The 14,896-nt window shown below is 34.4% G+C and overlaps 1 protein-coding gene across 3 annotated transcripts in view; it reads right to left on the bottom strand.

Moving 5' to 3' along the window:
* The window catches only part of Heatr1 (HEAT repeat containing 1), a 43,739-nt gene that overhangs the window by 25,918 nt on the left and 2,925 nt on the right, over positions 1–14,896 (bottom strand). For 2 of the 3 annotated variants that reach the window (XM_058575048.1, XM_046432138.2), the window contains exons 5-19: positions 13,410–13,511; positions 12,857–12,997; positions 11,386–11,597; positions 11,114–11,247; positions 9,524–9,626; positions 8,306–8,416; positions 7,510–7,627; positions 6,463–6,570; positions 5,456–5,551; positions 4,988–5,076; positions 3,891–4,102; positions 3,271–3,392; positions 2,500–2,691; positions 654–837; positions 390–526 (exon numbers count right to left, since the gene is read on the bottom strand). In XM_058575048.1, the coding sequence (XP_058431031.1) occupies positions 390–526; positions 654–837; positions 2,500–2,691; positions 3,271–3,392; positions 3,891–4,102; positions 4,988–5,076; positions 5,456–5,551; positions 6,463–6,570; positions 7,510–7,627; positions 8,306–8,416; positions 9,524–9,626; positions 11,114–11,247; positions 11,386–11,597; positions 12,857–12,997; positions 13,410–13,511 (2,061 nt within the window). Of the gene's footprint in view, positions 1–389; positions 527–653; positions 838–2,499; positions 2,692–3,270; positions 3,393–3,890; positions 4,103–4,987; positions 5,077–5,455; positions 5,552–6,462; positions 6,571–7,509; positions 7,628–8,305; positions 8,417–9,523; positions 9,627–11,113; positions 11,248–11,385; positions 11,598–12,856; positions 12,998–13,409; positions 13,512–14,896 lie in introns of those variants that run through there. The other variant, XM_046432139.2, reaches the window with a different exon arrangement.

Here is a 14,896-nt window from a genome sequence, read left to right as displayed (position 1 = left end):
CAAATGCTGTGGAGAAGAACAAGAATCACTTGCTGGGAACATGGAGGTAACTGGTACCCACCATGAATTTCCTGAGTGACTTTGGGGACGCTGAATAACCTCTCTCAACTTCAGTTTTCTCATTTGCAAATAGCATTTAAAAATCAAACCAACTGGGCTGCTGTGATTCTTAAACACGATTATGAGCTTAGCACTTAGTAGAGGTACAGCATGTTAGTCTCTGCTCAACCTACCGCTTGGTGTCAGGATTATAATGCTTTACAAGGCCCATGTTTATTATTACATATGCTTCCCTAGCTGAAGAGAACTTTCATTTCTGTTATAATCTGTCATAACTAAAACAACTTACAATATTATCTTAAAGGGAAGAAAAGCAGTGCACCATGTACCTTCATGAGAAGTTTCATCAGAACCCTGAAATGAACGGCATCAGCACCCCAGAGGACCACCTCAAAGAGCCCAGTGAGCAAGTGCAGGTATTGTCTGCCATCCTCGTCCAGGCGTTCAGGATTCCACCACGTATCATCTATAGGAATGTGGAAAAAGAGGAGCAATGCATAACCTATTTGAACATGCTACAGGGAATTTTTCATTCAAGACAGAGAATCAGAGTCTAGAATACAGTTTTACAAGATTTACAATTTGCATCTTACCTTTAGGAAAAGACTTTGGAGCCTTCAGTGCATAAATAAAATTCTTCAGGGAAAATATAAGTAAAACTGAGTCTTCCACTGCAACCCTCTGGGCACTGTGGAGCTGTTCTATGTAATGTGCCCACAGTTCCCCTGGTAAATCTCTGTGTAACATCAATTCTGGATGCCATTCTGAGGGGATTTCCTGAAATGTGAAAGGAAACAAAGCTAGCACACACTTGAAGAGGTTCTGAGCATGGACTATGTGGGTGGACGGTAACAGATGTACACATTCTTTGGGTAGGAGGCAAAGCTTTGTCTATATGGTATGGTGGGGAGAGGATGGATAACTTTCACACAGATTTTGAGAGGTCTAGCCATTACTATTCACAAGAAAAAGTACAGGTTAAACATGCCTTCATTTTATCTGTTTTACCTTAAGAAACTCTCTAAAAATAAATTTTACTCATATTAATCCTATAAAATAAATGGTAGGAATAAATAGGTATATTTTCAAACAGAAAGATAATGAATTGTATCTTTTTAATTTTTTTTAGTTGCAGATAGACACTATATTTATTCATTATTATTATTGTTTTAAAGTTTTTGTAGTTGTAGATGAACATGATACCTTTATTTTTATTGAATTATTTTTATATGGTGCATGTGCTAGGCAAAAGCTCTAACAATGAGCCACAACCCCAGTCCAAGAATTGCATTTCTAAAAGATCTTCAAAGGGACTTCTCTAATTTCACGCTTCCTGCTAATCGAAACAGGGTACACAACAAAATCACCAAAGAAAAAGAATCTAAGTTCAATTTTATCAGACAATGTCTTTTTTGAGGGCTCTGATTGGCTCGATGTGCTGCTGCAATTGCAACATGCTCAGAAAGGGTATTTAAATATAAAGCAATATGATCTACTTTTATATAAAAAATTGATACACACTTTTAACACTAAGAAGTATAATTCCAGTTACCACACTTCACAAAAGAAAAAGAAGCTAGACATTAAGAGCTCACATGAAACACTTTAAAAAATATGAAGATCCATTCTTAAAGTTTATGTAACTTTAGCTAACAATGGCTATGATCAGAATTCATAAATCCTGAAAGTGTAAATAAATGTAATAAAATGTGATTCATTTAGCAAATCCTATAATGTGTATTCCTTTGAAATTTGGAGGAAAAATAAAAACAAAATACAATTATGTAGGGCAGATATGAAAAAAAATAATCTCATTACCTCAAGATGTAGTACTAGATAGAAATAAAATAGTTGAAACATGTCCCTGTAATACTGTCAAAGACAATAGAAGGCTGGAAAGATCCATATCTAATAGAATATTTGATTTTTAAAATATACAAGATCTCAGGGGTTGGAGTTGTGGCTCAGTGGTAGTATACTTGCCTAACATGTGTGAGGCCTGGGTTCGATTCTCAGCACTGAATATAAATAAATGAATAAGATAAAGGTCCACCAACATCTAAAAAAATTTTTAAAAAATATAAACAAGATCTCGTTTTAGTTAATAATAGAATTAAATAATGTTTTGTTCAAGTACTAATACACTAAGCAAATTGTTCATCAGTCAAGGTAGTTAAATATAACTTGGAAAACTACCCAATAAAGATAATAAAGGGAAGACATAAAAACTTGCAACCTTGCAACTCTACAAATCAATTAAATTTTCTGCAAAAGCATGGGAGCACCTAATTCAGGACCTCACTGCAATCCAAGGTGCTTCACGTTTCTCCCACCCAGCAACCAGACACCACATCTCTGCCTCTGAGTTTTGGTTTTGCTATAACAGGTCAGGTTTTCAACTGACTCAATATTCAGCTTTCTGCAGACTGCACTCCTTACCATCGCAGTAATGACACTTTCCAGCTTCTTTATTTTTTTCTGCAACAAACTGAAGACTCTCATTGCAAATGGAAAGCGAGTTTCTTTTAAAGATGAACAGCAGGAGACAAGTACAGACACAATCACGTGAAATGTTACTTTCTGCTTCAGACTAAAAGTCTCTTTTTCACCAGCGTTTATTAAATCTTCAACCTTGAAAAACAAACACATTCCATTACTGATAACTCTTAATTTTTGTAAAACAGCTTTTTCTATCTCAGGCCTATTGAGGTATTGTGTGTTTTACATACAAAGCGAGAGGACAAATATAAAGCTTTTAAAAATATAATAAGCACGGATTTCTAAGTACTTAAAAATAAATATTCTCAGAAACTAGATGAACATAATCGCACTTGCAAACTAGTTAATGTGTTCAAATCACAGTTATTAACTTTACAAAGCTTTACTCATTAAGGCAAATACTTTTCTATTTTGCTACTTTAATAAAAAAAAAAAGACTTTTAAGTTTTCAATGAGAACGAGAGGGAAAAATGAAGGTGAAAAAGAACACATTATTCTCACTAGTCTAATTCAGAACCACAGTGAAAAGAATGATATACCAAGGCTCTCAAACATTCTGCAAAATATCTGAACAACATTTTACTTGTTTAAAGTAAGATAATCAGTATATTCAAGAATGCAAATAAATAAGAAGAATCTAGAAAAACAGAAGCGGAGAGTTCAATAAGAGCATAAGAAGGAAAGCTGGGGTGGACATCAATAGACACCTACCATTTTCAACATTGAAGAAGGGACTCCTGAATTTATATTGCCAGCCAACACTTGAATCATCTTCTGATTTGCTACACCACTCAGTTTTCCTGATTTTGTGCTTTTAATCACACTTTCAAGAGCTGTAAAAAATTATGAATAGTGTGTCCTCATGCCACCAACACTCACATATAGAACAGTGTAAAGTAAGGAATTTGTGTAAAAATTCTAGTATCGCTCTTCAAAGGTTTACTTTTTATTTTTCTTTCTTATCCAGTTCTGAATATCTGAGTCAACTTCCTTTTCTTCTTTTTTTGTGATATGAAGGATTGAGCCACATCTCCAGCCCTTTTTTATATTTTATTTAGAGACAGGGCCTCACTAAGTTGCTGAAGCTGGCTTTGAACTCACTATTCTCCTGCCTCAGCTTCCCTAGCTGCTAGAATTACAGGGGTGCACCACTGCACCCAGCCCAATTTCCTTTTTGTTGTATATTTTTCATCTTGGCAATTTTTTAAAAAAATTGTGCTGAGATAAAATAAACACAATTTATTCAAATAGTGAATACAGACAGTTTTAAATTTACTTACCTTTAAAGTGTTACCTGTTTGCTTTTTCTAAAACCCACCTAAATTTCTTACCTTCTTTCCAGCCTTTTAACAGAGGATGCAGAGAGCAAATTCCGGATTTTGATAAATACAAAGCGATTTTCACTTCAGCAGATCCCACATCATCATCAGTGATAACCATGAAAGGCAGCAAATGCACAACCACCTGATTTGACAACTGATCATTTCCACTTAGTATCTCTTCTCTAATTAATACATCTGCTGCTATCTCAAGGGCCCTGTACCTAAGAGATACATGAGCATGTTTTGTTGATACATGTTCGAGACTTAAGTAAAAATTAATCATTATGTTGTTTATAGTTTAACTGACAAAATCTCCTTACCAAAAAAAGTATTATTCAGAAACATATCTCTTAAAATCCATGCTAATAAAGGAGTTACCTTTTATATATGTAAACATTTTTATAAATTACCTTATGTTATCTTGTCAATTAAAAAAAATTAAAAATCAACACCTCAACTATAATACATATATCAAATTGTGTATCTCAACTTCTCTACTTACCAGAGATTCACTCATACATTCAAAAAATTAACTAAGCACATCCTATATCATTATATACACATACTAATGTGAGAAATATCTGTATGACAGACACAAAACCACGTATGACATGCTCTCGTGCTCTAAGAAGCTGGAAAATGCTTATGTGCCCAAAATGAAATAACCAGAGCTCATCAAATACTACCAGAAGATATCATGTGCCTCTGAACTTATTTATATCTGTATTCAATTACAAAGTAATAATTATGTAAAGGTAGTATAGAGTAAAAAAAAAAAATCAGAAAACTCTTCATCCTACAAAATTTATTATATCTTAACACATCACATATTAATATTAATATATATTATTAGTATATGACATACTTTTGTATTTTATTTAAAAATTTCATACATAGAAATTATGAAAAATACACATAAACCCAAATTAGTTATAAAATGTAAGAAGATGTTACATTAGGATTTCCTACTACCACAACCAAAAGGCCACATAACTAAATTATTAGTTGAAAATTTAAAAAAATAAAGAAAGAAAATCAATTTGTACTTGGTACAAGAACTCCATTCAAAAGAGCATGAAGAGAACAGAAGAGAAATGAACACATACCACTTCCTATTCTTTGAAAGTTCTGCTCTTTGAAAGAGATTCAGAAGATTTGAAACAGTTACTTCTGCACTGAAGTGTTGCTGGAAAATCTAGAGGGGGAAAAAAACCCAAGAGCAAATATTTACATGCCTCAAACATATATGGTGTTTCAAAAATGAACTTTAAAAAATAATGAATTATGATGAATTTTTCCTAACAATCCCAGTATAAAGTTTATGAGAGAAATTTCTCAAAAGTGGCACTCATTTCCCAATTTTTTATGGTCCCAAGGTATTGCTATTGATAACTGTGAAGTATAATTACTTCTTTGAGCTCCCTCTAAAACAGACTTAAGTCTGTGCCCTCAAGTGAACAAATTTCCAATGGAGTAATAATTTCCAAATATACTCTAGTCTACAGCAGAGAATAATGTGAGAAGAGCAATAAAATATTCACAAAATGTAAATACCCACAAACAAATTTACTCACCTCAAAAGCACTCAGAGCCGACAAAACAACATCTATGTTATCATCACCTAATCGGGTTAAAATAGCTTCTTTTATGAAAGACTCATCAATGCCTTCCTGAGCAAGAGAAAAATAAATTAATTCAGCTGCTGCTATAAACCTCACAAGACTAGCCAAAAAAGAAGAGTGGTTTTATGAAAAGCACTCCAGAATCTCAATCATAGGCCCAAGTACTAGAGGAAAAGAGTCAAACACAGGAACAGAGCAATCTATCATGGGCCTTATAAGATTAGTAGTTTAGTAAAAACTTCTTCCAGTTTCCACTGAAGGAACTGGATTATATTTATAATCCATTTTTAAAGTAAGGAGTTGATCTTGTTAAAACAAGAGCCCAGATATTGAAATACACAGACTAAAGAGCAAGAATGTCCAGGTTTAAATCCAAACTCTGCTGTCCAGTAGGTATGAGACCTTTGGCAAGTTCCCTAATTCTGGGCTGCACTGTTGCCTTGGAAATAGGACTGCTCATAAGAACATCTAACTCAAAACGTTGTTATAGGCTTAAAAACACACACTAGGGCTGGGGTTGTGGCTCAACAGTAGAGTGCTTGCCTAGCGTTTGATCCTCCGCACCACATAAAAATAAATAAATAAATACATAAAAATACTGTGTCCAACTACAACTAAAAAATAAATATTTTTTAAAAATGCATCAAAATAAAGCATTTCTCAGAACTTCAGTATTAAATCAACTACCTTTGAAGAACATTTTCACAGATCCTAAAGTTGCTTTAAATTATTACTTATAACAACTTTAAAATTGAGTTAACTTTTTAAAATACACAAGACACAAAACAAAAATACAAAACATTTTTTAAAACCAACATTGTAAATATCAAAAACTATAAAATTAATTTCTATAATTACACAATATCAATTCTTAATGATAACTTCAATTTCTTATTCTAAAATTATTCTGCTCATCAGAAGGTCAAAGAAATCACATCTGAAAATTATCTGACACAAACCTTTGATGTTCTCATGACATTTTTCAGATGATTAACAGCCAGAAGTCGCACAGGAGCAAGTGGATGATTCAGACTAAGCATCAAGGAAGTGTCAGAATCTGCTAAAATCTGTGGGTTCAACAAAAATATCCAATGATTTCACCTAATCTGAGCAGCATACGAACAGTAATAAAAACACCCCAAACTGCACAACATATTCAATTACACCCAAGCAAAATTGTCTCCAGAACATGGTGAATCACAACAGATGAAAACATATGTATGGTTAATGGTTGTATTTTGTGTGTACTTGTATGTATGAGAAGGTTTAATTTAGTGAAGAAATTCCATGAAATAACTCTGCCCTTTTTACAGATACCTATTTCAGAGTGAACAGCACCCCAAAACAAAAAGAATCTCAAAATTAGTGGAACATAAACCTGAGAATCAAATTAATGACAATTTAATTAATAAATGTAATCAGACTAAGGAGGAACTCTACCTCTCAACCCAAGATTTGGAAATGCAACACTGTTAAAGATAAAAGTCTGATTATGTAAGAGAAAAACTAAACCTATCATATTCCCTTCATAATACCCATTTTCAAGACTAATTGTAAGAGCTTCTGCTTACATGTATAACTTCTAGCATAAAAACCTAGGGTGAAAGCACCAGATTTTGGAAGTCCTACCATGATCACCATTTTTCCTAATCATAACTGAAACAGCCACATGGGGTCAGTGAATACTACAGTTAAAGCACAGACCCAGAGAAAGACAAGAAGCACCACCTTCTGGTGACTGTTAATGAACACCATATATGAAATTCCCCAACAACTGTTTTCCTGACATATGCATCACATTCAGTTATTTAAAATTACTGTACTTTCTTCAATATGTAACTCTTGCTTCTGAGCCTTACATCAAACAACCAGGCAAACTGTTCAGTCTCGTTTCTGATTTTTTCCAGAAGGAAGGAGAGTAGGACATTTCCAAATGCAGCTCTTCGAGCAACCACATAATGTCTATTTGCTAAAAATCACAATTCCTCTATAGAAGAACAACATACCTGATACTTTCCTCCACTTGTAGAAAGAGAAATAAATTGGTGAAAAAGTTCCTGTTTTTTAAGAGCTGTAATTTCTTTTAGGTGATCCTCTAACACAACATCCAATGTGCTGGGGTACCTAGGAAGAGATAGAAGAGTTCATTCACTTAAGAAAGTTACTAACCACATACACCATACATGTATAAAGAAAAGAAATAAAATGAAATTTTAAAAATAACTGAAAATGAAACTTTAAATTTAACAAATGAGGGCTGGGGTTGTAGCACACTGATAGAGTGCTTGCCTAGCACATGTGAGCCACTGAGTTCAATCCTCAGTACCACAAAAAAATAAATAAAATAAAGGTCCATCAACAACTAAAAAAAAACTTTTAAAAAATTAATTTAACAAATGGTATACATAAAATCAAATGATCAAGTTTGGTACTCTTATAGCTTCAAGAATGAAATAGTGTCTCTATAAAAAAAAAAATTACACTCCCCACAATCCCCATTCAACACCTATTTCCTTTTTTTTCTTGCATTTTTTTCTGTAACTAGTTATATATGACAATAGAATGCATTTTAACATACCATACATAAATGAAGTATAACTTCTCATTTTTCTGGTTGTACATGCCCTATTTCCTTTTGTATTTCAAATATATTTAATTCCTATTCTTGTATCTTCATGAAAAGGAAAAAATACGAAGTCTCTTTACAAGTTACAATATATTAAGATATGACCTGTGAACTTTATCTTCACAGAACAGAGGAAGTATACATGAACAAAGAGCACAAACACACATAGAGCTTACTTGCTTTCCAATAGTCTGATGAGTGGAAGAAATTGTTCATTAAGCAAAGACACTTTATTAGGATCAATTTCTTCCTGTGAACAATATGAAATATACTCTTCAAAAAGAAGGCTGAAAAAGGAAGTAGAAATATCAACAGATAGAATTACCATTCATTCAGTCCTTCCTATGACCTAGGTAATTTACAAATATTATCTCTGTCATACTTGTACCAAGTTAGAAATTATAAAACCTCTTTTACTGATTAAAAAAAAAAAAAAAAGCTAAGGCATAAGACATCTTCCAATTTGTCTGAAGTCCAAATAAATAGCAAAAAACCCCAACCCTTAGCCCTTAATGTACCAGAAAAGGAAGATTGGGATATTTAATTTTAAACCCCCTTCTCTTTCTCAAGCCTAAACTAAGCCTTCACATGTACACTGTCATTTAACTCTCAGCCCAACCTCTGAGCAAGGGGACAAATGATGCACATCAGCAGACAGATCCCTGTCAACCTCACACAATGGCAAAAATAGATCCAGGGTCTGACCTCCAGAACTTACTCCTCTAATGGAAGGGTGGAAGTAGGATTCTAACCTACTGCAATTTTATTCACTGTTACCAAGTTTAATTAGGAAAAGAAAAAAAGGAAGATACAATTTTGTGTGTTTTTTGAGATAGGTCTTCACTGGGTTTCCCAGGCTGGCCTTGAATTCATGAACTCAAGTGATCCTCCAACTCAGCTTCCCAAGCAGCTGGAATTACAGGTTATGTACCACCATGCCTAGCTAGAAACAATCTTTACTGCATGCTTATCCCCAATATTAAGTTTCCAAATGAGTTCCAATAGTGTTGAAACTTTTTGGGGGGAAAACTGGATTGAACTTAAGGGTACTTGGCCACTGAGCCACATCCCCAGCCCCACTTTGTATTTTATTTAGGGACAGGGTCTCACTGAGTTGCTTAGTGTCTCACTTTTGCTGGGGCTGGCTTTGAACTTGAGATCAAGCTGCTGGGATTACAGGAGTGTGCCACCACACCCAACTTAGTAGTAATTTTAAACACTAACAAATTGCATTCAATTTAGCTTACCCATTACCTTCCATTTCCTTCTATAAGCTATAAAGACAAACAGAAAACTTACTTTTGCTGTTTTTGCTTTTGCTAACCAATGCTGAAACAAATACTGATTGAGCCACAGGCATGAAAATCAGAAGCATGTTAAAAACAATAGCTTACCTGGCTAACAAGTGGTCTACATTGTTCTTCAGTGATATTTTAGTAAGTATAGATTCCAAGAGTGTCTTATAGATTTGACCATCTCCTTCTTCAGTTTTTTCTCCTTAATATGTAACAAATTAAACTGAGTCAGGAGAAATTCTTTTGCATGCTCACATGATAAAATTTACTTATAGCAGAAAACTTTTTTTTTTTTTTAATTTATTTTTAATTTTCGGCAGACATTGATTATATGTGGTGCTGAGGATCGAACCCAGGCCGCACGCATGCCAGCCGAGCGCGCTACCACTTGAGCCACATCCCCAGCCCAGCAGAAAATTTTTCTAAAAGTAATTTTTAATATATAAATTTACATTTAGCTTTCTACCCATTTTTAAAGATGTATGATCTATTTATATTTCTCAGACCATTTTCTCTTTATCTGATACTCTCTCTATTGGGGGCAGGAGGATACAAAGACTAAAATTTTTGCACTTCTGTTTTATTATGAACATAATTATGAGAACACTTGTTGACAACAAATACTACCAGGTCACATTAGAAGTTAGTGGTGAAGCTGGGGCATGAGCCTAGCTCTTATAAACTGTATCTGAGGCTATACTTCTACTGTGATAGCTCCTTACTGAGCCAAGGTTATCACTTTCTAGTCTACATTTACTATAAACGTGGATCTAATATTAGATGCTGTTTCAAAGCCTGGGATTACATTATTCATCATTATTAGGATACAAAAAACACATTTTCATTTATGCTAGCCATTTCTCTGAAATGCAAGATTTACACTAAGATTCGGTTGTGCAGATCTTATTGTACAACAGACTGATATAATTCTAAAGGAGTCTTTCTGAGCATTCTCGAAGTAGCAAGAGGACCAAGTATTTCCTCCTTCTTTCTGTGTTTATTAAAGGATAAAAACAAATATGCAAATAACTACTTAACTACTTTCTAATTAATCTTTTAAGTTTTTTTTAATAATTAGTATATTTAATGCATGAGATTTTCTTGGACTTTTTTTTTTTGGTACCAAGAATTTAACCCAGGAGCACTTAACCACGAAGCCACATCCCCAGTCTGATTTTATTTTTTATTTAGAGTCAGGGTCTAACTAAGTTGCTCAGGGGCTCCCTACATTGCTGAGGCTGGCTTTAAACTTGTAATCCTCCTGCCTCAGTCTCCTGAGCCACTGGGATTAACAAGTATGTGCCTCCATGCCTGGCTGGACTTATATATTAATGACTCTCAGAAGAAAAAAATTTTTTTGGCAGCTGGATATTTAGTGTGAATTAATCACTAAAGATCATTAACTACCTGAAGGAGAAAGAAAAAGTTTACTGAGTAATATACTTTAACATAATCCCATGGTCTTTTTTTGTGTAGAGACTATTTGATAGAATTCTCAGAAATCACTTAGTAATTCCAGGATCTCTCCCATCCCAAATCTTTCTCACACAGGAACAACAGATAAGTTGCATGGAAACAATTAGATAGTGGGAATTTTAAATGGTCTGAAGGTATTTAACCAGAGTGTAGTTCCTATCAAGAGTCACACTTTAGAAAGTAAGCTCTAAACACAGACATACAGCTACATACCTGCAATGTGATGAGTGAGGGCAACCACCAGATGGGGAAGCATATAACGCAGAAGAGGACTGACATCATGTGTTTCAGAAATAACGTGAAGTATTGCAGTAAGATCGGGAACATTACACAAGTGAGGAAAAGGCCTTTGAAGAAGCAAGTACATATGAGGTTGACAAGTGAGACAAGCAGCAATATAAAAAGTCTATAACTCATCTCACAAAAATTTTCCAAATAACTATGTTCACTCAACTAGCATCATTTCTCAGTTCAATGATACTTACTTTTTCCCAAGGCTCTCTGGCTTCTGTCTCTGGAGAAGAACAATCAAGCAACCTAATCCATCCTTGACCAAGGAGGGTACTTTAGTCAATGTTCTGATGATCTGTGATGCCAGTGAATTAACGACTGTATCTTCCATTGTCACTTTTACAGAGATCTGACATATTATCATGTATGTTGCAGCTCTGTAATCTGGTAAAGATGATTTTAATCCCTACATATTTTTGAAATATAAGGAAAATGCCCAAGTATAAGGGTTATTTTCTTCTACTTAAAATGTTACTTTTACCATAACAAATTATTATATCACATATATGTGTATCAAAACATCATGATACCCCATAAATATATAATTCTTATGTTTAATGTGCCCATTAAAAATAAAATTTTTAAAATGTAACAAAGTAGATATTAATAACACCTACACACAAGGACAATTAACCAATCATTCTTCAAAAGTAGAAAATCCACTAATTGAGCCCATTCCTGAGTTGATCCAGGGATGAAATGCATCTATTAGATGAGAGAAGAGATCTCTGAAATCTTCTAACTCAAACATACACTATGCATCCTGACAGGAACCAACATGCTCTGCTTTTATCTGGAAATCCCTATCTGTGGAAGGGAGACTTCAATCAGATCACTAACAGAAGTAAAAAAAAAAAAATCTGATAAAGAACATTGGGACAATTGTGGGAAGTGAGCCTCACAGGATTCTATGAAGTCAGCAGGCAGCAAGGCACTTGAGAGAAAGAAATCCCAAGAAGCAGAAGCCAGTGCAAAGAGAACAGATGCATGTCTGTCTGCACCCTGAAGACTGTCTGCTCTTCTCTTTCCAATAAAGAGACTGCTATTGGGCTGGGGATGTGGCTCAAGAGGTAACACGCTTGCCTGGCATGCGTGGGGCGCTGGGTTCGATCCTCAGCACCACATAAAAATAAAATAAAGATGTGTGTCCACAGAAAACTGAAAAATAAATATTAAAAAAATCTCCCTCTATTTCTCTCTCTCCTATCTTAAAAAAAAAAAAAAAAAGAGAGACTGCTAAAGTTATAGATCTGGAAGACAGCAGCTGGGCTATAGAGCCAACAGTTATTCTCTCTCTTTTTTTGGTATCAGAGATTAAATCCAGGGGCACTTTACCACTGAGCCACATACCCAGTCCCTTTAAAATTTTTATTTTGAGACAGGGTCTTGCTAAGTTGCTATGGTTTGCTTTCAACTTGCAATCCTCCTACCTCAGCCTCCTAAGTCACTGGGATTATAGGAAAGTGCCCAGCCCAATGGTTATTCTTAAAAACCTAATTAAGGTCTGAAAAAAATTATATTTTTACATAAAGATTAAGTCTTATCAATCATCTAAAATAAAATGTACACTTAAAAACATTTTTACTTAAATGAAATTTTCAAAACTAAGAAAATTCCATTAAATTCCATTAAGTACAAAATACTTGACATATCGACAGGACCAACCTTTTGGATATATGGAAATAGTTTGGCAACGACACTGTCTGATATTTCTTCAGCAGCCACTAAAGCTGACACGATGGTAGAAGCATAAAAAGCCAAGAGCACCCTCAACTGAGCAGAGCTTCCTGGGTACTCAGCAAATACCTGAAACAAGGAACACAAACCAAAAATGCAGGGGAGCAGATGAAGACACAAAAATATTTATAGCTCTCCTGACCTACTGTCATTTTAATTTTTACATTTGTAACAACAAGTACACAACAGGACAAGAATGAAATGCCTAACAATCTTCCTGATATTTTTAGATGTTTCTTTGTTTAAATTATCACCATTACCTAGAATATGACAAGGAACAGACTTATTTATCTGTAGAAAAACACCTTTGGTGAGAAAAGACTTAAAATGTTCATGCCCCAACACAGCATAACATTTAACAAAAGGAATTTCTTCAAATTCCATTATTCTTAGGTTAAGGCTTTATTTAGTATGTCTTCTTCTTTCAGAGCAAGCAACCATTTCATGGACTCAAACATGCATGAAACAATACACTACTCACCTTCACAGACTTGGTCACCAGGCTACAAATGAAATCCATGAATCCCAGATCTTTGTAGCAATGGGTAATCAAGGTGCCCTTAGCTAAGGGCACTCCTGATTGCTGTAATTGACAAAAAAAATAAGGTATTAAGGATATTCATCAATAGATCATTATTTTCAAGTACCTACCCTAATTATGTCTTTATACTGCTGAAGTTCATGAGTACAAAATTTAATCACATACCATTAATTGTATTGATGAAATAAATAAAATAATAAATAAAACTATGCAGACTCCAGAAATCAAAAAAAGCAGGCCAACAATGAAGGCAAAGAACTCAGTGGAAAATACTTAGTATATGTCACATTTTGGTATGTATTTATATAAAGCTGGATTCTCTAGCTTCTTAGTAATTCTACTGGTTGTATTTGATTTCTGAGTTAATGTGACATGGGTTTACCACTGCTTTGCAAAAAATGCTAATAAAGAAAATAGACCAGGAAACTGCCCCGCTTACATCATTACTCATACCACCTAGCATTGTACACAGTCTGTATGGAGTGCTCAAACACTGAATAAATCAATGAAAGGAGAATCTGGAGTAACCTTTAGGAAGAATGAGGTTTGGATACCTCAAATACAAGTTTCTAGGGAGTAGCAGAGTTTGTGTGTGCAGATCAGTGGAAAAGCTTTTAGGGCAGAGAGAATGTTGGGAACTGCAGATGAATAGACAGCTTTATCGCAGGTTGCCTTTTTAAAAAAAATATTCTTTTAGTTGTTGATGGACCTTTATTTTAATTATATGTGGTGCTGAGAATCAAACCCAGTGCCTCACACATGCTAGGCAAGTACTCTACCACTGAGCCACAACCCCATCCTAAGTTGGCCCTTTTGACACTTTAGTTCAAGTGCTTTATAGCCAGATTCTTAAATTCTCCTTTGAATTCAAAATTTCTCATTCCTTTCCTTTAACTCATTCTGATTGGTGTCCTCACCATCATCATCTGTCGAATTTTCTGCAGTTTCATGGCTACTTTTATGCTCATGTACCCTCTTCTCAACTGGATTACCAGGCTCAATATAGCGTTCGTAATTACATGCTAACAACATATACTTACGTGTTGCAAAGTGCTAATGGCAAGTCAGTGGTTTTACTGTAATTCTGTGTTTTCTGATCTTACACAGACCCTTTCTGCTAGGCAACTATCCTTTATTCATTTGTAAGTCAACTTCTAACACCTTATTCATAATTTTTGTAATTTCCTGAAGATTTTCAACTTATCCTTATCCTTTTAATTTTGGTCTTTCATCATCTCCAACTTCTTCAGTTCCAAAACTTAAAATGCCAAACATCATGGAGCAGTGGAAAAAGACACAAGCTGTTAATATCAGATTGGGATTCAAATTCCAACTCTGCACTTTATAGTCATATGAACTCTAGCAAGTAACTTAATTTTCTAAGCCTGTCTTCATCAGTAAAAAACAGTTCTATAAGAATTTAAGAT

The sequence above is a fragment of the Marmota monax genome, unplaced genomic scaffold, assembly GCF_021218885.2.
Source record: "Marmota monax isolate L192 unplaced genomic scaffold, Marmota_monax_Labrador192_F-V1.1 WCK01_AAM20220418_F8-fsc00071, whole genome shotgun sequence".
Taxonomy (NCBI): Eukaryota; Metazoa; Chordata; class Mammalia; order Rodentia; family Sciuridae; genus Marmota; species Marmota monax.
This window is presented reverse-complemented; position numbering and strand designations above follow the sequence as displayed.